A 25,717-nucleotide genomic window follows, 5' to 3' on the forward strand; every position below is an offset into this window, starting at 1 on the left:
ATCAGGCCCATGTAGCAGGCGATAACACAGTATTGTTTGGTAGCTTTATGGCTACTTGTTGAGAATCATCTGGCTGAGGAGGTTAACTATTATCAATGTCACTATTAACTGTTAGAGTTTTAAGACAGCAATTACCACCAAAAGCCAATAGCTGCTGTGTCAACAGTTATTAGTAGAATTGGAGGTAAACTTAATGTTAGCAATATTTATGACAGGAAATACTGCTTGTCTTTATTTGTCAGTAAACATTGGCTTTTAAATGACATGAAAGATTTTATATAGATTTCTATGTATTCAAGTTTCTAGGAATACTTTAATGTTTATTTTCTCTTGTGTTAACACACGAGTTAAAGTTGAATCTGATGAATTAGGTGTTCCAGTATTAGATTTATTATTTGAGTGTGTAAAAATTCTTGAAAATCTGTATCTGATCAAACCCAGCTTTCAATTCTCCATTTTACAAATTGTGGAAGGAAATTTCCATTGTTAGAAAAGTCTCAAGTCTTCCCCTCACAGTTACAGAGAAGAGCTCTTAGAATGAAGAGGTGGGATGCTCAGCAGGAGTAGGAGGTGTAATCAGACTGACTCGCCATGAGGACTTGTAGGGGTTGATTTGTAGCCAGTATCTGCAAAATCAACTGCAGGGTTCAGTTTGCAAACACTATTGCAAACCAAACCCTGCAGGGTTTGCACGGCTCCGGTTACTATTATTGCTCCAAGTAAGGCTTATTATCCTGTCACAGAAGCTGTAAGAAAGTCCATCTCTCTACTTTAAACATGATAAGTCTTTGTCACCTACATTGCAATTAATGTTAAAAATAGCAGAGCGCCTATGATAAGATTGTGACTTGCAGGCAGCAAGCCATTGTCCAAGTGCCGGAGACTTATCTGGAGGGGCAGTGAGCCTGCACAGCACTGTCAGTTCGCTGATTGCCATTTCTCTCAGAGTTTGATGAAATATTCATGTCTTTGCTCTGCTCTCTGCAAGCACTATTGATTTCTTGTATAAACGCAGCTATATTTAGTCTAGACAAATGGAATGTGGATTGCTGCTGAATAAATGGGATGAAAGGCTGGGGCTTTGCCTGTCCGTTTCTCTTGGTCTGGGGCAATTATTTATAATCAAGAGTAGTTTTTGTAAGTTAAAGGTGATTTTTTATAATTTAGTGATTAGTCTCAGAACAAAAGTAAGCACTTAGACACAATCTTTCTATTGGGGTAACAGGTTAAGAAGACAAATTATGCTCTGAGGTTTACAATCACAGTTGCTAGGATTAAAAAAAAAAAAAAAAAAAAAAAAAAAAAAGAAGAAAGAAAAGAAAAAGAAAAAGAAACACCTAGGAAATGTTTCCAGAATATTGACCATGAGAGAATACGGTCAGTAAAACAAATCCAGTGCCTCACATTTTTTTGTAAAAATATGTTGTATGTTTGTATATTTTATGCCAGTAGGTGTTATTGTGCAGTAGAGTTCAGTTCTGTCTGTTTGCTACAGTTTCGACTTCTGCAGCTTTATTGCTCCTGTTTGCTAGATTTTTTCACTGCTTCCCTTTGGTTTTCTCGTGGAATACAAATACAGGTATAACAGAATAAAATGAGAAAAACGTGTAGTCTGGTCATTTCCTGACGTCATGTTTGTTTCTAGTTAACAATCGTATTTTTCTGGTTGAGTAGCAGGAATTGCAGTTAATGTGTTTGTATTCCACTGTCCTCTAGTGGATGGAATCAGAACTGCTAAGCACTGTCGCAGACCTGTGCTGTTTTCCTCTTGTAAAAATGATACTTGCTAGTTTTTTTGTTCTTTTTTAACAGGTAAAGTTATGCTCTGTCTCATCTCGTAATATGAAAACATGAGCTTTAAAATTATTATACTGAAAATCATCAAATCTCTCTCTCTTCTGCTGATTTTCCGTTCTTTCTGTTTAAATCAGGAGATGGAAGCCCACAGGCTTCTTCATTCTTCACTTTAATGATGGATTAATAATATATAACATTATGGCTGCAAATTGAAATAATCTAACGTGTTTTAATTTTCTTGCAAGACATGCATAGAGTACGGTGTCTAATCTACTCCAAGCACAGTGGTGATTTTCCAAAAAGCTGTATTAATCCTTCTCATATTGTGTGTCCAATATTTTCCTGTATTTTCATGTGTGTTACTCCTGTGGGTTTGCTACAAAACCAGGTATATTATATGCAATAGCTATCTGTCTGTAACACCATCTTTGGATAATCTACATGCTAGCTTTCTCTTTTAGAAAATGTCTTTCAACCCAGAAAGAACTACAGGCCTTCACATCAAGCTGAAGAAGTGCCCAGAACACTTTGTTGTTAAGCATTCTTAGAGTCTGGGAGGTTCTCACTAAATAATGCTCCTGAAGGCTGAGACATGGTTTTAGAAGTGAATTGGTTGTTAATCTATTCAGCAGAATATTAATCCAGGAATATTCTTTCCAGACATTTTCTGGAAAATGATAAAATGGTTTGGAAAATCTCTGGTTGCTAGTAGAAATATTAGAAGTTTGCATACTGTATAGTTTTCATAAATGTTGGCTCTGTACATTGAAGGAGTCTTTGAGTGAAATTGTTCTTTTACCCAGTAAGAATAATCTCTATTCTGCTTCTCCAGTTATATTTAACATGTATATATTTTGTTGTTTTCCTTTCTCAGTGGATGTGAAGTCGGAGGTTCCTGTGGGATTAGAGCCTATCTCACCATTAGACTTGCGAACCGATCTCAGGATGATGGTTCCCATGGTGGACCCAATTATGCGTGAAAAGCAGCTACAGCAGGAGCTACTTCTGATCCAGCAGCAGCAGCAAATTCAGAAACAACTGCTGATTGCAGAGTTTCAGAAGCAGCATGAAAACCTGACCCGCCAGCATCAGGCCCAGCTGCAGGAGCACATAAAGGTAGCAACATTTTCAATTTTTCCCTCAGTATATTTGCAAACTGAATATGCTGAGACAGACTCAGCTAAAGGGAGTGTTCCTGTATCTATGAGATGGAGTGTGAGTGCTTTTTCCTCTCTGTTTGGGTAACAGAAGCATGTTCAAGCAAAATAACTGCCAGCAAGTTGTTCCCAGCAGATCAAAGTTGTATTATAACACTCCCCAAACTCATGAAGCCTGTAAATCCACAAAAAATCAAACTACCAATTTCACAATGTTAATTTTTCAGCCTGACTTCAATATGGCTGTCTTTTCAGTGTGAGCAATTTTGAGTATATTAAAAGACTGCTTTTTTGGCTGCTGTCTGAATTTATGCCCACAAATCATATCAATAGACAAGTACATAACATTTGTATTTGTAAAACAGAGGTAGGCCAAGCAAACTTTGTGTTTTCACCCTTCTCTTAGCTACCTCACATGACATTAAAAAAAAAAAAAAAAAAAAAAAAGATTTGTGCAGTGGTAGGACTGCAATAATGGATTTTGGCTGTGAATTTATGATCTTGCCTTTCTTTTTATTTATACTTTTTTTTTCTTCTGATCTACTTGCTGTTATATTACCGTGCTAAATTTCCACTGGACAAAGCTGACAAATGCAGCTGAGCACAGCAGCCAGGATTTGGTGACACACTGGCAAAGTGCGTTATGCAGTTTCCATGCATTTTTGCCAAAAGAGGAAGATGAGTAACTACAGCAGCCAGCTGCTACCTGATAGTAGAGTTCATTTTAGTGACAGCTGGTAATGCACTATGCTGCTAAAAAGACTGGAAAGGCAGTTAGGAGGTAAAAAGAAGTGTAAGCACACAGAAAAGCACTAATACTTAGTTATTTAAGGGGGTTATTTTGGCCAGAATTGACCTAGAAAACACTGAAAACTGCATTTTCTCATGTCTTTTTGTTCTGTGCAAGCTACAACAGGAACTCCTAGCCATTAAACAACAGCAAGAACTTCTTGAAAAAGAGCAGAAACTGGAGCAGCAGAGACAAGAGCAGGAGCTGGAGAGGCATCGCAGGGAACAGCAGCTTCCTCCTCTCAGAGGCAAAGAAAGAGGTCGAGAAAGTAAGCACCAATGTACCGTGAACCCTAATATGAAATTAATATATTCCCTTATATCTTCTTGCAGCTGCAGTGGACAATGAACAGGGATCTGAAGCAATTCTATTATTGTATGAAATATGCAACTACAGAGTAGTCAATGCTGTGCTTGCAGAAAGGCAGAGCCACCTGTTGCACCCACAAAAACACACTGCTCTTTTGTGTGCAGATTTGCAGAACTTCAGGAAAGCACCTTCTTGGCAGACCTGCATATATGCCTCTCAAGTAGCTAGCTCTTTTTATAAAATCAGAAGGAATTTGAAAGCATAAAGCTTCACTTGAGAATTTCTCTCTGAAGAGCTTATTTCTAGATACAGAAATCACTACCAAACAGCACGCCATGTTACTGATCAAGTAATTTGAGCATTGTCTGAATGTCTTTCAAGTCTGAAAATATAACAAAGTGTTTAAGAATACCTTCAACTGAGACATCTGAATACTTCTGCCTGAGTTATAAGACCAATGTTTTCAAACTGCCTTGTGTTTGGTTTTGATACCATTTCATGAGACCCAGCAAAGAGTTATTTCTACCTAATACATATCTGTAAGGTAAATGACAGATAAAAAGGATGCTGTTGGAATTTGGTGTTCACTAGAGGGAGACAGATACAAATAATTCTTTTTTGTCAGGTCAGCTTAAAAATTATGTTGCAAAAATAGATTGTGAATGTATTTAAAATGAAGATGCCACAAGGAGACACTGTTATTTGGCCTCCTAGTTGAGCAAAATATATTAACTAACAGAGACAAAACGAGAAAAGTGTTGTACATAATGCTCAGGGGGATCGTACACTCTTGCCTTTTTTTCTTGGGTGGAAAACTGTATTAGTTCAACAGCTGTGGGTATACCATACTGTAGACTAGAAATTAAGGTGTCCATGGTCTTACATTACTTTGGTAAACAATGAATCCCTGAAAGCATTATATCGCTGTCAAACAGAGCTTTCAAATAATTCTTGTTTAGGTGGCAGTGGTGGTGTTATTTTCACATTCTTTGGGGAAAAGCGAGGGGTAGATCTGTTCCTCTGTCTGCAGAAAGCTTTTTTGGTGGAGCATTAGCAATCTGAAGTTGTTCCTCTATCCTCTTCAACCTGGTCTAGTCGGGTTCCTTGCTCTCTGCAACATTAGTAATTTTCAAACCACCAGCCTAATGACCCAGAATGGCAAGGGTGGAAGAAGCCCCAAGGATCCTATAGATAGTGTGAAAATCAGCATCCATACAAACAGTTGGACTTCATTTACACTTACATGCCAGAGGATGGGCAGCAGCGTGAACTCCATGGTTCCCTTTACAGTTTGATTTCTTGCAGCACTTGTGACCCCCAAGCCCAGCCCCGGCATATGATGCTGCTGATCTACTTAACGAGTAGAGGAGGGAAGAAACACACAAAAAGTGGAGTTAGGATCTGAAACTGAGGGGTAGCAGAGATATTTTATGGGAACAAGGTCATTGGGGGACATGCTCACCAGCTAGCTGTGCTGTTGGGTAACCAAATACTTAGAGTATCAGTATTTCCTGGTGCTACTACTTTCAAAGAAGCATTTTTTTCTTCCCTTTTTTATCACTGTTTGGGGAAAACTGAAATAATTTTTGTTTCCTTTTTTATGTCCTTTTTTCAAAGAATATTATGACTGAGTAAAGAAGCCTGCCCCATGCTGGAAGTAGGAATCAATAGTTTAACCTGACACTGACGTGCCCTGCTGATTTTGCTCTTTTGAGCTAGTGACTGAGAGAGGTCAAAATGCAGTATGTCTTCTGTTACGTTGTCTTTCTGTCATTTTTGTGACATAAGAGTAGAGTTATCAACTGCAACATGTTTCTGTAGTCCATCTTTCAGACATCACAGGTAGAGGCTCTTGAGTGGCATGAATAAAAAGGCTCATTTTTGGCTCTTTTTACAGAATTCTGCTCATAATCAAACTGTTCAAAGGGCAGATTTGCTGTGCTATTACTATCTTTTTACAAAAAGAAAAAACAGTCTTCACTGCTTACTCAAAATGTCCTTTTGTTCCTATCTTTTTAGTTCTGTCATTGATTTTGGATTTGGGAATTAGGAAATGCTCTAAATTCTTTAGATATATCTGGTCTTGGATAACTGGCCTCATCTACTGATGAAAGATTCTTTTATGACTTCACTGGATTTTTGGGTTACGACCAACTTCAGTCATCTATAGAGAAACACTAATCCAAATGTTATCTCATTTTGACTGATTTCCACCAATATTTTTTTAATTTACAGCACTTTCAGCAGCAAGGATATGGACTGTTTTTTTTTGTTTGTTTGTTTTGTTTTTTGTTTGTTTTGTGATAGAATTTTTGTTTTCTTTAAAAATGTAATTTTTAAAGTAAAAATTAGATATGTTTAATTCTGTGTGTCATAGGGGCAGTGGCCAGTACAGAAGTGAAGCAGAAACTTCAAGAGTTCCTGTTGAGTAAATCGGCAACAAAAGACTCTCCAGCAAATGGGAAGAATCATTCCATGAACCGCCACCCCAAGCTCTGGTACACGTATGTTCAGTGTTAGGCTATTTCCTTCCCATGTTGAGGTATCAACTTAAACTAGTCAGAAAGATCCTCCAGCAGGGATGCTAAGAGTTTAACTCTAGAACAAGATGAAAATTCAGCCAAGAAGTTAGCAAAAAGTTTGACATATCTTGTTGAACTGAAGAGTACTAAGTGGGCAGTGATAATATGACAGCTGTACAGAACACAATGGTGTCAGAAATTTGTATAAACCTTTTATTTGAACTGCTTCATCTCTTGATGCCATCACGATTTTCCAATTACACTTGATATTTTCCCAAGTCTCTTCAATTTTTGTACTTAAAACAATTTGTATTTGATCTGCTTGGATTTTGAATCAGTGACAAAACTTGTTTCTTCATGAAGAGATGGCTTCCAGTGAAGTTATTTGTATGATGTAAGTAAGTCACAAGGATTTTGAGAAGGATAGTGTTTTTTTTAACTTCTCTAACTCTGATGGATTTCAGTGTCCAAAACTACATATTCTGACAATGGCTTAGCATTGATAAGAACCTGCTTAGGCCACTGAAACAAGTGATTTTGTTGGGTCCTGTAATGCATATACTACTATTCTAAGAGTTAATTTATTTTCTTTATTTTTAACTAATTAATTCCTTACTAACTTCCTGATTACAACAGACACATTCTTTTAAGTCATTAAATAAAATAATAATAAAAATATCTGACTGCATTTCCAAAAGATTTCAACATTATCCCCAAGCTGGCCTTCAGTAGGACAAACAGAAATGCATATAGTACATTAGAATTTTTTCTAGTACTTGTTCTTTTTAAAAAGAATTACTGAAGGAGTTCCCATTTGGAGCTAATCAGAACATTGTGGTAACATGATTTAATACACAGTTACATTGTTTCTGGTGGAGATAGAATAAATAATTTCTTCCAAGTAATGTGAAAATTCTCTTGAGTAAGATTTCTGGACTAATAGTGTGAGCTTAGTTCTGAGTCTTCAGATGGGTGAGAACTAGAAGCTCTACAGAGGGATGTCTTCTGCTACACTAGGGAAAGTAGTGCCTCATTTCAGTAGTGACTCTCTTTGACAGAGACATAGTATTACTGGATTAGCCACATTACATTGAAAACAAAGGGAGAGGCTCTGTAAGAGGCCAAGTAAAATGAGGTTTAGATAAATACAAAGTATGAAAGTTTCCCTCCTTTTCCCCTCTTTCCCTCTAAATAAAAATATCAACCAAAAATAAAAACCTGTCTCTAGGCCAAATGATGCAATTTCTTTGCAATTTGCTGTTTCCACATCCAGAAAGATCTGCCCACACTATTTCCTTCATTCAGCAATTGTCAGCAAGTGTTCTTCAGTTTGGAGCTTCTCTGCTGATGTGAGTGCTATGTGCTGCAGTGGTGTACTCAGAAAACTTCCAAAATGAAATTAAGTGCAAGGATTTAGCTTCCCCGTCTCCTCTTGTCTAAATAGTTTGCATTTTTTTTCAACAGATAGTAGTAACTCATTATTCTTTTCTGTTTTACATACCAACAGCACCTTCCACCCTCACACACACACACATCCCACCCTGAAAATCCACCCACGTTTTGTTAGAAAAGGCTGGGTCAATACACATCTATTTGTACGTAATAAACAAGACTTAAATGGCTTGTGCTGTGCTTCAGATGGTTCATATTAAAATGCAACAATCTAAAATGGTCAATTCCCCAAACTGGTGACAGATCCTGTCTGTAGGTCAACATGACTCTTATCCGATGTGAGTTTTATAATGAGTGCAAAAAGCACATTCTTGGGAATCCCGAGGAGTTCCATAACTTACTGTAAAAGTGAAATTGGTTACATGAGCCTGTGGTTTGTGCACACTTAGAGGAACAAGAACATAAACACAGCTGAGACATGTGTACAACATGTGTAGATAGTTACTGCTGGTCACCTCAGCGACTGCTAATTTGTGACCCCTCTGTGTCTGCTGCAGGGCTGCCCACCATACCTCACTGGATCAAAGCTCTCCACCCCTGAGTGGGGCCTCGCCACCGTACAAATACACTTTACCAGGAGCACAGGATGCCAAGGATGATTTTCCACTCCGTAAAACGGGTGAGTTAGAGTAGTTTATTCGATCCTCTTACCCAGTAATTCTCCCACCCTTTATTTTAACCAGGCTATCCACCAGCAAGGCATATATTATAATCCACAAAGCCTGTTCAGGATGATACTAAGGGTAAGTTCAAAGATCCTGACTGTATCTTTACAAGGTTGGATTGACCACACGGTATCAAGAGTCAGTATTTCCCAACACTAACAGCTAGTGCAAGCTTCAGTCCTGATAAGTGTAGTTTCTAATCAAACCATCATTTCACGGATCTTTATGATATTATTTTCTTTATCTGAGTATAACTTCTGGGTTTAATAACTGTCTCTCTTTTGCATGGTAGATACAGTATCTGTCTTCAGATGGTATGGTGCCTTTAGACAAAGTTTTTCAGGACATTGTGAGGGGAATTCATGGAAAGAGGTGGAATTGGAATAATATATTTTGTCACCTTGATTGCCAAAGTTTGTATGTGTATCTACATACACACACATATACATGCACACATTTGTATGTGTTTTTTACACATAGGAATGTATAATAATTTACAATAGAATGTTCATTTGAACGTTTCAGAATGTTTCAAAGGATTTAGCAAATGAACTGTTTTTCTTGACAGCAGGTGAACTGTAGACTTGTCTTTTTCTGCATCATAAAGCTAGAAGGATGATGGTGGAGTCCATGTGGCTATTGCCTCAGGTTCTTGGTGCAGTGACCGGTATCCAGGAATGCAGGGATACACTAAGAGGGGAAAAAAGAGAAAGAAAAGAAAACATTAGATCGCTTATTGCATGAGTCTGCTGTTGAGTGATATAGTTACATTCAGAGGGAAAGTCTGACCCCCTACTGTGCTAATAGCCTTTGAATGTGATTTAGCCACTGGGAGACTGAAAACTCACTGCAAAACTGGTATTGACTTGAAAAGAAGCAGCATTTGGAAGCAGTATGCATTCAGAAAGAAAACTCAGTCTGCATCTAATACTTTGGGGCAGACTCTCTAAGCTCATGTTATATCCCCAAATATTTTCAAAAGAATGACAAGCAAAATGCTAATTTATTCTGGGTGAATTATTTAATGTGATCTTTGTACAATATGTGGTAATATAACAAGATTCTATAAAAATGTGATTCAGGCAATTTGGTCACAATAAGCCCTTATATGTCTCTCTGCTTAATACTACTGTACAACATATATGTTCTGTGCCAATAGGCAATACATTTTCATTTTTTAAACAAAACAATACACTCTACATCTTTTAAATGCTGTGAATTTATCTACATGTTTTTGAAATGCAAGTTTTAATTTTTCTTCCATGTTTATATATCTTAAATGTTATGATTGATGTTTATGATGTGTCAGACTGTTGATCTGTAAAACAAAACATTTTCAAACACTGTAATAGTAAAGTTCTCGTGCAGCTGCTAATACTTTTATATCTCTGTGGGGGTTTCAAAATATTCCTTAATTCAATTCCCATTGTCTGCATAAGAGGACTATAATATAATTAAATCCAGATGTTTTCTATACGTTATTCCAAATATTTGGGCATGCAGTGCATCAGTTACAAAATTGGATAAAGGACTTGATGACTCTCTGAAAAGATATCTACAGAATAAATAGACAAATACTAATATAATCATTAGCCTAACCATTTTTATGTCATTTACATAGTGAATTTGATAAGCAAATAGAAATGTAGTGTCCAGCATATTGTATGTTAGCAAGGGTATGTATTTGATAGCTCTCTGCAACCATGAAAGTAGCAACTGTTAAATGTCCTGTTTACAAGTTCAGTCTCTCTCTATCCTGGAGTTGTAATTCCAGCCTTCAGCAACATCCCCACAAATGTTCCAATGATTGTTCATCAGGTTGAGAGTAAAAGCAACAGGAACCAGATTGACACAAATCAAATGACCCTAAACTTATCTGAGTGGTTATAGGGCCATCCTCCAGGCAGAGGGGACATCCTGGAGCCTGTGTCATCCTCATGGGACCTTACTAGACAAAGATGTCCCACGAACACTCATATATGGACAGGCTATAAGCCTGCAGAAATCTGACCTTTGCCACAAGGGGTGAACCTCTTTTCCTTTCCTTTGGGCTATGAACACTTATTGCCACTGGCTCCTGGTAAACCCTCTATGGTGCTGAACCTGCATGAAGTCAGTGATTCATGTGAAAGTAAACCTCACATTCTTTTCAGTCTTTGGAAAGGAATATATATGTTAAGGCTTTAATCACAGTTTTGGTTTGCTTCTCTCTCTCTCTCTCTTTTTTTTTTTTTGTAAGCATAATCCAGAATATAGAGGTATCTTTCTCTTCTTCAACTTTGATGTAATGCCCTTGGAAGATAAGTCTGATTGGATTGATTGCTCTAAGATCAGATTAATGAGAAACAAAGCTGAATGCTTCTTTTCTGACATCCTGATATGTTATTCACTACCAGGGGAACACTGAGTCTCACACAGGCATTGCAAATCCTCAGATTTTCTTGCTTAATTACTCAGTAATCTATTTAACCTTGGCTTAATTAGTCCTGAAGTGGCATCTCCTTATTAATCTTTTTGAAATGGATGTAGATAGGCCATGGTTAAGAGGAAAGTATTCTGTCCAGTTTTTATTCTTCTAACATCTAGATTAATAGGACACATAGGTAACTAGGGAAGAGCATAACAATCTTGCTGTCTATGTTTACAGTGAGGTACCAGGGTTAACATCCTAGTGCAGTGGCTGTGGTTACTCTGTACCTCTCATCCTTTCTTTCCAGGATGCAGCAGAACTTGTCAGCAGCAGGCTTCACAGAGCTTTGCTGCATGGAGAACTGGGGCTGTCCTAGGGGCTCGATACCAGGACATGTAGCTTTGCACAGCTGCAATCTGATGCTCTGTGCTGACAGACTTCCAAAAAGAGCAGAGCAAGGGAAGCTATTGCTTCATTGAACAGATAAATATGTTATTACGAGAAGCTACATATCTGTAGCTGAGAGCAGAATTTGGCCCAAGTAGTGTAAGAGCAAAGCTTTAAAATGCCCAGGACTTCACCATGGATACCTGTTGTAACATGTAAGTTTTCTGCAAAGCACCCAAAAGCCTGAGCAGCACATGGCTCATTAACTTTCAATGAGACTAATGTGTCTAAATTACCCAGAGAGGTTTGAAAATTCCTCCCAGCTACTGAACACTTTTGAAATTCATACTGACTGCTATAAGATCTCTAATGGGAGCTGTGCACTTTGAAAACCTGATCATTTAATATAGGGAACTTTTGATTGCTGAACTCCATCATTCAATTGTCTATCTATCTGGGAAAATACCTGCTTGAAGAGGTTTCTGTAAAGCTAGCAAAACTTTTGTTTGTTTGTTTGTTTGTTTTTAACCTTTTTGAAATAAATGCAGAAATTCTGGCAAGTGGCCATAATATTTGCATTTTCTTTAATCTGTAGCATTTCATTTTCTGTATGCAAGTGTTGATGCAAACCAGCAAAGGCCAGTAAATGACAATAAAGGTTAGCTCCCTAACCAAAGATGCATGCTTTTCTAAAATGTTGCTAGTGGTAGAATTTCTGTATTTTGCCTCACATTTTGTCTCTTGGTGGAAGAAATTTCCAGCATATAAACTTTTATGTCATATACATACAGCATATAAACTTTTTTTTTTTTCTTTCATGAGTTTAGTACAATCATGAATGGGAATGGGAATCACTATTTCTATTTGTTTTGGTTTTATGCCTGTCGAATCTTTCTTTGCTTATGGACCTTGTAAGCTTACATCTCGCATTTTGCTCAGGGATCTGAGGAACACTCACAATAGCACTATTTGAGATGTTTGTGGCTCACTTTCCAAAAATTGGAAGCATGCTCAATGGAAATGTAGAACTTTTTTATTTTTTATTTTTTTTTATTTTTAAATAGCAAATAGTACAAAGTTCTAGCTTAGAGGGGGAAAAATAGGTAATTTCATACAGGAAAGAAGAGGAGATGAAGGATTGCTTAATATCGTGATGAAAGGGAGTAAGAAGGCTGTGCTGCACAGTCATCAAGATCACTTTGTAAAAACCACGTTAGGTTAACCTGATTAGGCCGTAGAATAACAGCATAGCTGTTGTGTAATAAGAGTGAAAGATTTCTGAATGAGAACTCGGTACATGTAGGTTTTTGATTAGTTTAGTTTAGTTTTGTTTTGTTTCAAAGAAGAAATTAATTCGAATATTTCCTTACCATCATTCTTTCTGCACTTAGTGACTCAGTAATTTACTGGAGCAGTTGAAACTGGGAAGAACATGTGAAATGGTTTTCTCCTCTTCCCTTTCATGACACCAAATTTCATTTCTGTTTGCCTTTTCTAGGAAAACACTCTCCTGTGAAGTAAGAGCATATGAAAAAGCTAGATTTCTTTTGGTCTCCAGTACAAAAAAATAGGCATAGAGGATCACAAACCCTCAATTATCCTGTCTGCCAAAATGAAGAAGTCAAGCTCAGTAGAGAGAGTCATTATTTTTCTCTTAGTTTATGAGCAAGCACAACAAATGGGAGAGGCACTTTCTTCATTGAAGCAGGGAAAGAAGGCAAACATGATATAATTTTCCTCATTTTATTCTTCTTTTCAGAGATGCTAAGCATTCCTGTTTCCTGCAGTCCTTGGTTTCCTTAGTTAATGAGCAGTCTTGAAAAATTTGGGCTAGGTGATTTGACTGAAGAAAATCACCAGCACTTACCACAGTGTAAGATACAAAAGAAGAGGTATCCTGATTGTTAGCCCTTCTTTTTTGACTTCTGTTCCCATATAATTCACTAAATTCACTATCAATAAGTTGAAAGCAACTTTCACTCATAGTTGAAGAGTGAATTTGAAGTAAACTGTTGCTAGCAGCTTCTTCTGGATTCGTATAATGGATAGACCAAAGTTGAGTTCAGCCCTTGGAAGCCAACAGTTCTAAGGAAATGTAATACTGTTGTAGCTACCGCACCGTGCTGCAGCCATCGTCCTAGGTCCCTCAGAGTTCTGTACAATGGGGGTGAGAAGCAGTACTGTGTCACTCTGGCTTGAGTGGCAGGGAAAATATTCTGAGATAGCTTAAAACAAAATACAGATGAATGCTAGGGTAGGTTGAATGACACTGTCAGAGAATACAGAGCTTGCATTGGTGTGCTTTGGTATGCCTGCCAAGGCCTCACCAGGATTCAACAGGAGTCATCTCTATTATGATTCCCATAAAGACCATCACCGTCTTTCCATTAGCACAAGTTAGTTCCTCTAGGATACTTCATTTAGTACTTAGTTTTAATTGCAGGAAAACAAGGTATTGCACATTGGTGATTATTCTTACTCAATTTCAAGATGGCCTGGATAAAGATTTTTCATTCTGTTTTTGTTTTAGCACAAATCCTGCTACTTGTATATATGTCACCTTCTCCCTTGATATTAATTGCTCTGTTGTGCTAAATTCTGAATTTTCTTGATGGCTTATCTAATTATATAGTCCTGCTCTAAATGCTGTCCAAATTCTTTTGCTGCTCAATGGGTAGCCAAAATTGAATTGCAAAGTTCTCCATCATGTGTTTACCTAAAGGTTTTCTTACACAAACTATGTATGTTTTCAGAAACACTTTATAAATCAGCATTAACAAGTAGCTTGCATAATGTTTTTGGTAAGTAGGTAATCCAATACTAGACACCTTTTTTACTTTTGAACCTAATGGAAACATAGCTTAAATAAAAAAGCAGTCCTAAAATACGAAGGATTTTAAGAGTACAGTGTCCATTGAAAATGAAGTGGAATGATTTTAATGGTATTTGAAAGTCTATTCCTTCTGGATAAATAAGTTACAAAATCTTATACATAAAATTTGAAGCACTTTGTTCCACACAAATCAAACAGGACTGTTTGCTACTGACTTCAAAGTTTTTTTTCTTCTACTGTGTCTAGGACAGGGACAATTGAAAACTTTCAGAAAAATAAACAAGAACATCTAAAAGATGGCAAAAAGAGAAACAGAGAGAGAAGCAAAAAGTGGAAATCACATGGTATCATATCATCCAAAATAGAATACGTTGGTTAGTAAAGATTGCACTTCTCCAAACTCCTGCAAAACATAGTTTCACTGAAAAATCTGTTCAAACCCACAATTCTAATTAAAGGTTTTAGCTGCCAAATAACATGTTCTGGCTAAAGCCAAGTAAGTATTACAGAGCCATTCATGAACAACGGCATAAGCTTTGTACTTTGCTTTTGATTTTCTCATGGGAAAGTAATATAAATGAGAGTGATACCTCCCTGTTGGCTTTAACTGTTAGAAATGCAAAGCATGCTGAAATTGTACATAATTCTCTTCCAAAGGAAAGGAAATAGCATTTCAATGGTTTTCCTCAGTGTCTCGTTGAGTTATGGTGGTGCACAATTATTCCTGTTAAATTACTCTACCAGATGGAAGGTTACATTGTATATTTAGCTAATTAAGTTGTAGGGGACTGGAATTATATCCCAGAGCATAAAGAACTTATCTAAAAGTAAACTTGTTTTAATTCAGTTTCATTGTTAAGGTGCAATATCAATGTCTAATTAAGATTTTAAACAGGTGGGTTTTTTTTTTTGGAGACATGGTTTCACAAAGTCAGCTTTGCTTGCAGAAGCTAGACAAACATGCTTTTAAACTCCAGACAACTTTTGGGCCAAATTTAGCTTCATTTGTCTTCAGTGTAGTTGTGCCTTCCTACCTTTGAGCTGAATGTGGCCAGAGTTTTCATCTGTTAGGAAAACAATATGCACTGCCTTTTGGTGCTGTCATTATCTTGGCATCCAGTACTGTTGTAGCGGAGTCCCTCTGCTGATACTCTGCTCTGCCTTTGGACAACCCTTAAGAGTATGCTTCAGCAATCTAGTCCTGTCCCACTCTTATCTATGGATGAAATTGGTGTCCTCTGAAAATACATGTAGGGGAGAAGATGATGGGGCTTAATCAGGAATTTCTGAAGGCTGACAAAATATTACATTACACTCTCTATCTGCCATCACTGAGCTATCACTGATGGATATTTTCATAGATTTAAGTCCGTGGGATTTAATCACCCTATTAACTTTTTTTTTTTTTTTTTTTAATGGGGCCTGGGGAACAACTTAGTAGTGAACATAATTATTTTATAAGAAATACATCATGCATCTAGTATCTAGGGGTCAAACTGTGGTCCTGTAAAAGTCTGGACTGTTACACTTAGAGGATTATTTCTGACACTTCTTCACTGGAGAAAGTAATTTTTCCTTCGGAAGAATTAGAGGTTTGATCCTCAGAGGAGGATTTAGGATGAAGAGTGCAATTTGCAATATTTGCAGGTGTATATGGTCAGAAGTGGAGACAAGAATAATCGACTGGATTTGATAATCCCAATAATCAAGACCGAACCAGCAGGACTGCTGATCATACATAACTAAATCTGGGTGTTCAAATGAGCTAAATGCTAAATGGCTAAATGCATCCAGCTCTAATTCCTACACCTAACTCAATAAAGCATTACTAGAAAGATAATTCTTGTTTGTATGGATAATGAAACAGCAATTTTCTGTTTCCATAAATACTACAGTGAATAAGAAGGAAAAGTTAGATATTCAAAATGGCTTCAGGGTATATTGCATTTTTGAACCTTCTTTAGGAAATCAATGAAAAATTGCTAATCTCGTTAAATTGGCTTCCTTAGCCTGAAGAGAGCTGAAGAGTCAAGAGATCCCCTCTAATCTAATTAGCTGTTTTACCATGTGTTTCACTGAAGCTGTTTTTTTATTTGGGGAATGGATATTTAACTTAGGCTGAATAAATAAAGTGTTCTACCTTTTACAAAAGTAAAATAAAGCAAAGGACTAAAGGGTTTCACATATGACCAACATTCCCCTTAAAGCAAATGGTTGTACAGGAAACAGTTTCTGTATAGGCTGAAAACACATTAGGTGACGCAAGCCAGAAAAACAAAGTGTCTCCGTCCTATACCTCTGTATCTGGTGCACTGGCGGTTGGGACCACCCAGCGGTCAGGTCCATGTAGCTCTTGGAAGAGCTTTAGAGAGGTTATGTAAATGGCTTTTTGTCTCATGAATCTAATTTAAAGCTCTTTCAGAAATGTGTTTTTAAATGACCAGAATTTAGAAGCCATTGAGTCTAGAAAACTATACTACAGACTGGTATCTCACAATCCACTCCTAGAGAAGAATGCCCTATGTGTTTATTGTCTGGTATTGTTTTGTACTGGAATGTGGCTTCCTACAGCAAAAGTCAGTCGGTCATGTAGAAAACAAAAAGTCACTGGTCATCTTGCCTATGTCTAGTATATTCAGCCATGTGGAGGTGGTTGAAACAGTCTGTGGCTGCCTACGGGAAGTCAGAGCACATGTCTGAAACTCCATGCAGAACAGAGAACATTTACATGTCTGCTAGAATCACGTGGTGCAGGGGAAAGGCTGGGAGACCATCAGGGCCCTCAGAAGGACAAACTCATTCACAGCTCTCCACAGAGCAGCTAGGGAAGCTGGAAGCAATTTTGGTCCCTCACCTGTGTTCTCTCCCTCTCCAGCTTTCTGTCTGAAATTGCTTGCATTCATAGTTTTGGTGACGAAGCCCAGACTATCTCCTCATTTAGCCTTTCTGATGTCATGAAAAGTTTCTTGTGCCTTTCACAGTGCCTATATCACTGATGGGGAAACTGAGAAATTTCTCACTAACCCGCTGCTCTCAGACTAAGATCTTAGGAACTTAGATATGCCTCTTTTGGCTGTTCTTGCTGCAGTAGTGAAGGGGATTTGACTTCTTCCTTGATCTCCAGGCCCTGGCACAGCACAGAAAGGCAGGCTGCTTTGTTATTGGTGTATATTACCAAGGTGAAGGGGAACCCATAGTATGAACAAGGAACCCATTCTGTTATGCAGTGAACCCACAAAATAAAGATACTTTCACAGTATGTTTTCTCCCATTCTGCTCCTCCTGCTTAAAAGGAAATCACCACAGAGATCTCAAATTTATTTCATTATTCACATTCAGCATCTTCTAGAAAATTCTCATTTGTCTCAGTGCTAGAAAGAATCTTGACAAAGGTTAAGCCACTGGTATGCTGGCAATGCCAGTCATCATGCTAACCAGTATCATCTCATTATTTTCTCTTGTACCTCCAAAGATCTATACCCATACACAATCCATTTTTTTTTCTTCTGTAATTTACACTTTAAGTTTTCTCAGGCACAGACTTGTCATGGTTGTGTGTTGTAAAGTACATAATGTTCATCTGTGCATGGGTCTCTAACAGAATAGCATAAAAGAGGAGAGGGGAGGGGAGAGGAAAGGGAAAGGGGAAAGGAAAGATTTCTTGACAGTATTCCTTTACTGGCACTTGGTAGATATAAGGCAGGAAAAAGTCAGGGATAACTTCTGCATGAAGTATAGCACAGAATATATTTGAATCAATTTAATATATGACCCTTCACACCTTAAAAATGATAACTAAAGATACAGAGAATACCAGTGAAGAGCTAGAATTACTTCAAAATCATGAAGTATTTGTTTCATAGTTGTTTCTGTTGACTTAAATACTTTAGAGAAGTCAGTGTTATTGTTTCCAAATGATCTTAGTGATAACAGTTGGAGCCTGGGCAATAGGGAACAATTCATCTTTCTCAAGTAAAATGGGAATTTTGACTCTGCTTGTGCTGTGGTTGAACTCTTTGTAGCCAAATTTAGTATCATTTACCTCAACTGCCCCACAGCTTTTTCAAGCCAGCCTACCAGCTAAGAAAAGGAAATGCTTTCACTTTAGAGCCTTTGGAAGCCTGGACAAAAGCTCACTTTCTGTTCTTCAGGTTTCCTATATATGGCTTTCAACTAAGATGAGGACCTGCTCACTATACACCCTCTCCCATCCCCCATTTCCTGCCTGGGTTCATTAAATGCTGATTTGAAGTTGGCACACGCTTTTCTGATACAAAAGTAGTACTGTGTTCCTGGAACCATCAGAAAGTAGCATGTTATTATCTTTCACATTCCCTTCATATATATATGTACTCTCCCCAAGCACAGAAAGGATTTTTATTGCTTGTTCTTAAATATGTGTGTGTTGTGTTTATTTAATTAAGCAAACAAACAAAAAACAACAACAACAAAAAATACAATGGTGAAGCAAAGCCCCGTTTAAAAAGAAAACCTCAGCTTGTCTGGGAGCACCCTAGCCCCAGGCTGTATTCTTTAATGCTAGTATCTGCAAATTGCTAATATTAAGCAAAGTGCAGTATATGACATAATGACTATACTGAATCATTTTCATATCTCTCATGCTTGTGTTTCAGTATCACGTTACTCAGGAGATAATAGTTTTCTTTCACCTGAGCAATGATGGTTGTTGTAATTAAATTAGTATGTGGCCATACAGGAGCCTGTATATTTTCCATTTTAACAAAACAGTTAAAATGGAAATACTTCTTTTCTGCTATTTCAAGCCACCATAAAAAATGACAAAAATCATGAAGATGCTATCTTTCATCTTCACCTAGGAAGAATTATCAAAATTATTAGTTCTGTAGATATAACTACAAGTCATGCATGACAAGGAGTTAGGTAATTGATTCTTGTATTGCCTATATCTTCTGTTGTTGTTTGATACTTTCTGCATCTTTCATAGCTGTTGTCCACTTGAAGTCATTTAAAGAGAAATATCGATTCATTATTACTAGCACTAAAAAGAGATGTTAAGCCATGTAATAGTAAAGAAACTCTGAACAAGCCATATTACTGTCACATCTTATTATTCCAAATTGTGCTACAGAGTTGCATAAACTAAGTCGTTCTCAGGCTTGTCTTTCTTGAAATCCACATGAGTGAATCACTCAAATGGATATCAGCTGATTTCCATCAAGTCCATGAGATGGGCTTTGGCAACCTTCAGAGAAAATCACTGTATTGTTTTGTTTGCTTTCCTACAAAACACTCTCAATTAATATATTTTTCCTTTCCCAAAGTGGGAACAAATTATTAGTTGTCCCAAAATGCTAAATGTAGTAGAAGTGCAAAGATTTGCAGAGTGAAGAGGTTAGGCTAATAATGACCAATTAGACCTACATCAGATGTATGCTGGCTTTTAGCAGGATTTTAGATAAGTGGCCCAATCTATTGGCCTATGGCCATAGAAGGTACAGCCCTGTTTTCCCCACCTGCCCCGCTCCCAGCTGTGTGCTCCCATTTTTCTCTCATCTCTGGCGTTCTGTCTTCTTGGTTTTCTACCACTGTAGTGGCAGAAATCTAACCCAACAAACCCCACTGCCTTCAGCACCTCTAGCACTTCAGAGAGGTCCTATTACCACATAAAGTCATAGACTTCATGAAGGGCTTTTCAATGATTTTGTGGTATTAATGGAGGGGAAAAAAAAAAAAAAAAGTTAATTCTTTAGGGCTTAAGGGCTTGTATCTCCCTGAGGAAGCTGTTCTGTGGCAAACTGGTGAGTAAAGTTTAAGCCTCAGAAGTTATTTGGTGCTGGCTCCCCTTGTGACACTCCTGTTCTACACTGAGAATGCCTTTGGGTGATGAACATAGTCAGCTTTGACAGTGGATTAATTAAACTGAGCAAAGGTGCTAATACGTGCAGTAGAAATACACATGGGGTGGCTAATGCAAGTAAGTTATTTTAAACAGTTCCCTCTGAAGACCAGTTCTAAGAACTATGAGTTCAAGTATCAAACCAAATAGTCATTTAAAACATAAGTCAGTTTAATTATTATTATTCAGCATTCACAGCTAAGTCTTTCCAAGTGCCTTGCAAATATTAGGGGAACAATTAAATTAAAAAAATGTTTAAAATACACTTTTAAAATTTGTTTTTAAAATGTTTTTTAATTTTTTTAAATATATATTTTTTCACTTCGCTCACTTGTTTGCATTTCAGATTTAAAAGGATTAGTCATTTAGAAATAATCTCATGTATAAGCTTTGGGCTAGTATATGTATACATGTATACACGTATGTGTATCTTTATATTTTTTATCCATAGCTATATTCTTGAGGCTTAAAATACTTAATTTTGTGTTTTTAGCAATCATCAGAGAGTTGACAATTATAGATGTGTTATTACAGTAGGAATGTAGGAACACACTGAAGCACATAGGATTGCTGTAGTGATCGGTACCCATTGCAGCCAGCAATAGCTTGCTTCAGCTTCAGTGGGGCATGATGGTCTAGTCGTCTTTACGTGCATACACCAAGCCAATGGCCCAGCCACTGACAGATATCAAGAACCCAATTTCCAGTTCTACACTTTGTCCAGACATTCTCAAATTGGTTAAATATACTGAGCACACTGAAATCTGAATACTTATTGCCAGCCCTTGAGTCCTAGCTGGTACTGTCTTAGCAGCTGGCAGTTTCTCATGGGAGACTGGCTCCCATTTGAAGCACGCAATCCTTAACCCTTAGCTTTGTCTTGGAAGGTTTATTGTATAATTTAAAAGTCACTCTTCATCCATTTTCACTTTAAGATTGGTTATTTCCACTTTAAAATAATATGTCATATTTCATACAAAGTCTGTCTTCTCAGCTGCCTCATAAATTCAGACACTGAGAACAAAGTCTGCTTCCTCTTATTCCTATTATTGATTGGGATGCAGAATTATGATGGGAGTGTGGTATAAACACAAAGGCACTGTGAGCATGAAACATTCATGTGTGAGTGGATTACCTCCCCAGTAAATGTTGCAGAGGGTTTGTATATTACTCTGGCATGGATATAGAAATATTTTCTAAATATTAAGACTGTGGAATAGTACAAATGAAAATAACCATAAGTGCAAGTGGGGTCAGCACCTTTTCTTAAAATGTCATCATACTTGGATGAGACCTGTGATGAAAGCATGTAGTGTAAACTTAGCCCACTGTTATATTTTCAGTTTAATACCAAATGGTGTCTTAGCAAACAAGTCTCTGGTACAAGAACCATTGGTCTTAATTATGGTAGTAACAGATAAAATCAAGATTTCTTGTTAATGTTTTTATTATTAAAGATTTCCATGATTTTTCTAGCCTATGTATCTTTGTCTGAAATGTATTCAATTCATAAGATATTTAAAGGGAGAGCTGGCCAAGAGTGACAGAGTATCTGGTGAAGGGAGCAAGTGGCTGTGGGAACTGCAGGTCACAGCAGCACTCTGGCAGAGGTGCAGTTCCTTTTGGTCCCACATGAACATTTCTCATGTCCTCATCACTGAGGGAATGAGCAGGACAGCAGGAAACAAACTCATGATCTTACATACTGGGCAAGGATTGGAATTAGAAGCATACGTTTGAGTTTTAGGTCCCAGTTGACTGGTGGCTTGCAAACATGATGCCTATCTACAAGAAGGAACCCGGGGAACTATAGGCCTGTCAGTTTGACCTCAGTGCTAGGGAAGCTCATCGAGCAGATCCTCCTGAGAGTCATCACGCAGCACTTGCAGGGCAAGCAGGCGATCAGGCCCAGTCAGCATGGGTTTATGAAAGACAGGTCCTGCTTAACGAACCTGATCTCCTTCTATGACAAAGTGATGCGCTGGGTGGATGAGGGAAAGGCTGTGGATGTGGTCTACCTTGACTTCAGCAAGGCTTTTGACACTGTTTCCCATAGCATTCTCCTCTAGAAACTGTCTGCTTGTGGCTTGGACTGGCGTACGCTTCATTGGGTTAGAAACTGGCTGGATATCCGGGCCCAAAGAGTCATGGTGAATGGAGTCAAATCCAGTTGGAGGCCAGTCACTAGTGGCATTCCCCAGGGCTTGGTGCTGGGGCTGGTCCTCTTTAATATCTTCATCAATAATCTGGACGAGGGCATTGAGTGCACCCTCAGTAAGTTTGCAGATGACACCAAGTTAGGTGCGTGTGTCAATCTGCTCGAGGGTAGGAAGGCTCTGCAGGAGGATCTGGATAGGCTGGACCGATGGGCTGAGGTCAACTATATGAAGTTCAACAAGGCCAAGTGCCGGGTCCTGCACCTGGGGCGCAATAACCCCAAGCAGAGCTACAGACTGGGAGAGGATTGGTTGGAAAGCTGCCAGGTGGAGAAGGACCTGGGAATATTGGTTGATAGTTGGCTGAATATGAGCCAGCAGTGTGCTCAGGTGGCCAAGAAGGCCAACAGCATCCTGGCTTGCATAAGAAGCAGCATGGCCAGCAGGGCTAGGGAAGTGATTGTCCCCCTGTACTCGTCTCTGATGAGGCCGCACCTCGGGTACTGTGTTCAGTTTTGGGCCCCTCGCTGCAAGAAGGACATCAAGGTGCTTGAGCGAGCACCAGAGAAGGGTGACAAAGCTGGTGAGGGGTATGGAGAACAAGTCCTACGAGGAGCGGCTGAGGGAGATGGGCTTGTTCAGCCTGGAGAAAAGGAGGCTCAGGGGCAACCTTATTGCTCTCTACAGGTACCTTAAAGGAGGCTGTAGCGAGGTGAGGGTTGGTCTATTCTCCCACGTGCCTGGTGACAGGACGAGGGGGAATGGGCTGAAGTTGCGCCAGGGGAGTTTTAGGTTGGATGTTAGGAAGAACTTCCTTACTGAGAGGGTTGTGAGGCATTGGAACAGGCTGCCCAGGGAAGTGGTGGAGTTACCATCCCTGAAGGTCTTTAAAAGACGTTTAGATGTAGAGCTTAGGGATATGGTTTAGTGGGGACTGTTAGTGTTAGGTCAGAGGTTGGACTTGATGATCTTGAGGTCTCTTCCAACCTAGAAGTTCTGTGATTCTGTGAGTTCCTGTCCCAGAATGACAAGCGGTAAAATGTTGAATTGAGTGAAGATTTCATTTATTTAGTTTTTCTGCTAACTCCTGCTCCTTCTTTGGGGCTGAATTTATGTTGGTGCATAGGAGAGAGAACTGATTCCAGTTTCAGCTCTCTTTGTTTTGAGATACTGCTTAGCCAAGCCTCAGTTCCAGAAGGGGAAACACAAACAAAGTCTATTCCACGATTATCTTTCACTAGCTCTTAACAGTCTGTTTGATAGAGGGTTTACTTATAAGAACAGATAAATGAGTACATGAAACATCATGCTAAAAATATCACAAAATAAGAAGCATAGCTGAACTTCATCTCTGGTCTCAGCATGTAAAGACTGTGTCCATTTGGGAAACAAAGGTGGAACCTGCCCAAGGTGCATTAAATGTAATCCTAGGTTTTCTGGGAAGCAATCCTACTTCTTCATTTTCAGACCGTATGCTTTTCTGTGTAAATGTTCCTAGGACACTGTAATAAATCTAGTTGTTTGGTGTGTTACTGAGAAAACATTGAAGATCTGGGCCTAAAATTGCTGACCAAGAAATGTTCTGCCAGCAAGTCTTGTCATAATTTATATTTCTAACAGAAATCAAAAGGCAGCAGTGGAGGTTTCTTTCTATTTCTGTCATCAGGCCATAATCCAATTATAATGTTCCAAGTTCCAAGGTGTATTTCCATCCAAGTTTTCACCTTCAAGAGAGATTAAAATGGTGTAGAACACAAGTTTCAGTCATCTCTAATTAATACTAATGATATTAATGATAATTAATGGGTAACTTTAGAGTTGAAATGGAATGAGAAAAAAAGTAATGGCTAGTTCTTTAGGGAGGAAAAGAAGTTAATTCAATGTGTTATAATTAAAATTCTTTTCTGCCTTTTTCAGCATATCCACTGAAATATTTTGCTTTAATAGCTTAGTGTCTGTGCCTTAAATTCATGAATATATGAGGAATCAAAAATGTTTAGAGGCAGAAAAGAGAAGAAATCAGAATTTACTGCATAAACTACATGTTAAATACAGGCTTTATTTTATTTTATATTTTATTTTATTTTATTTTATTTTATTTTATTTTATTTTATTTTATTTTATTTTATTTTAAATTGTTATTTTGCTTTAATGTTAAGGATGTTAAAGAAATGACATAAAAATACAATTCTCTCCTCTCTTCTCTGCTGTTGTCTCATAGGCAGGCGGGAAATAGAGGCATTCTCATCAATACATGTTTATTTTGAACTTGTTTTGGAAGAGAGGACTAGGGGTGGGCAAAATGGAGGTGAAGTTGAAAGTGGTAACAATACTGGAATTCAAAGCTTTTTGGCCTCTTTCCTCTCTTTCTGAGCCTTCAGCCTGAGATGGAGTTGTATGAGGATCAGCAGAATGACTGGAGATAATGGGCAGTAAAATCTCTGCCTCTGAGCTCTCCTTGGACCAGATGAGGTCCTATAGGGAATGCCAATGATGTCTGGGTAAAGTAATAATTTGTTTTATAATCATTCATTTTCTTCTCTTCATCTGCAGCCTCAGAGCCCAATTTGAAGGTACGTTCAAGGTTAAAACAAAAGGTGACGGAAAGGAGAAGCAGTCCTTTACTCAGGAGAAAGGATGGAAACGTTGTCAGTTCATTCAAGAAGCGACTCTTTGAGGTGACAGGTAATGTCAGAATAGAGAAATTATGTCATAACTGTGACTGCTTGTAGGCATATATAAAATACTCCTAAAAGTGGTATATTGGAATTTAAATTGTTTACTAAACAAAAGTATGCATCGTCTTTTTTTTTTTTCTTTTAATCTTTCCTGCTGCTGACAAGAAAAGCATATTAAAGAAATTGCCATGTATGAATAACTTGTAATCTTCAGCTTTCTACCACTTACTAAAAAGACATTGTCTATTTGAAAGCCAACCTTTCCAGCCAGTTTGGAAAACAGTGCTTGGGAAACAGGTAGAACAAATAATCGGTAAACTGTTGATGGTATGGGATATTAAATGAGAAAACAATAGCATCTTCCCCTAATTTGTGTCTTCTGTACATGGAGAGCATTTGGAGTTTTGCATGTCCCACTTCTTGTCTCCTGTGGAAAATGTAGATGTTACTAGCAGGCACAAACACACCTGTCTGATGTTACTTAGGTTAATCGCAGACCATTTTGGAATCTTGTGTTTGGTCCTATCCTGCTGGTTTCTCTTGCTTGAAAATGTCAATCAGTTCATTTTGATGTAAGGGCTCACTAAGCTATTTTTTCAGTAGCACAAGTTGAAATGTTTAAATACTGAGTGACGTATTTTTGGCCACAGCTGATAGTATTCTTGGTAATTGAAAGGAAACTT

The 25,717-nt window shown here is 38.0% G+C and overlaps 1 protein-coding gene across 4 annotated transcripts in view; it reads left to right on the forward strand.

The window, feature by feature from the left end:
- The window catches only part of HDAC9 (histone deacetylase 9), a 293,977-nt gene that overhangs the window by 245,758 nt on the left and 22,502 nt on the right, over positions 1-25,717 (forward strand). Inside the window, exons 4-8 of one of the 4 annotated variants that reach the window (XM_084282895.1) lie at positions 2,672-2,913; positions 3,862-4,012; positions 6,431-6,557; positions 8,525-8,646; positions 24,910-25,041. In XM_084282895.1, the coding sequence (XP_084139021.1) occupies positions 2,672-2,913; positions 3,862-4,012; positions 6,431-6,557; positions 8,525-8,646; positions 24,910-25,041 (774 nt within the window). The remainder of the gene's footprint in view (positions 1-2,671; positions 2,914-3,861; positions 4,013-6,430; positions 6,558-8,524; positions 8,647-24,909; positions 25,042-25,717) is intronic. The other 3 variants (XM_084282896.1, XM_084282897.1, XM_084282898.1) reach the window with 3 other exon arrangements.

Source organism: Netta rufina (genome assembly GCF_964035555.1).
Source record: "Netta rufina genome assembly, chromosome: 2".
Classification (NCBI taxonomy): Eukaryota; Metazoa; Chordata; class Aves; order Anseriformes; family Anatidae; genus Netta; species Netta rufina.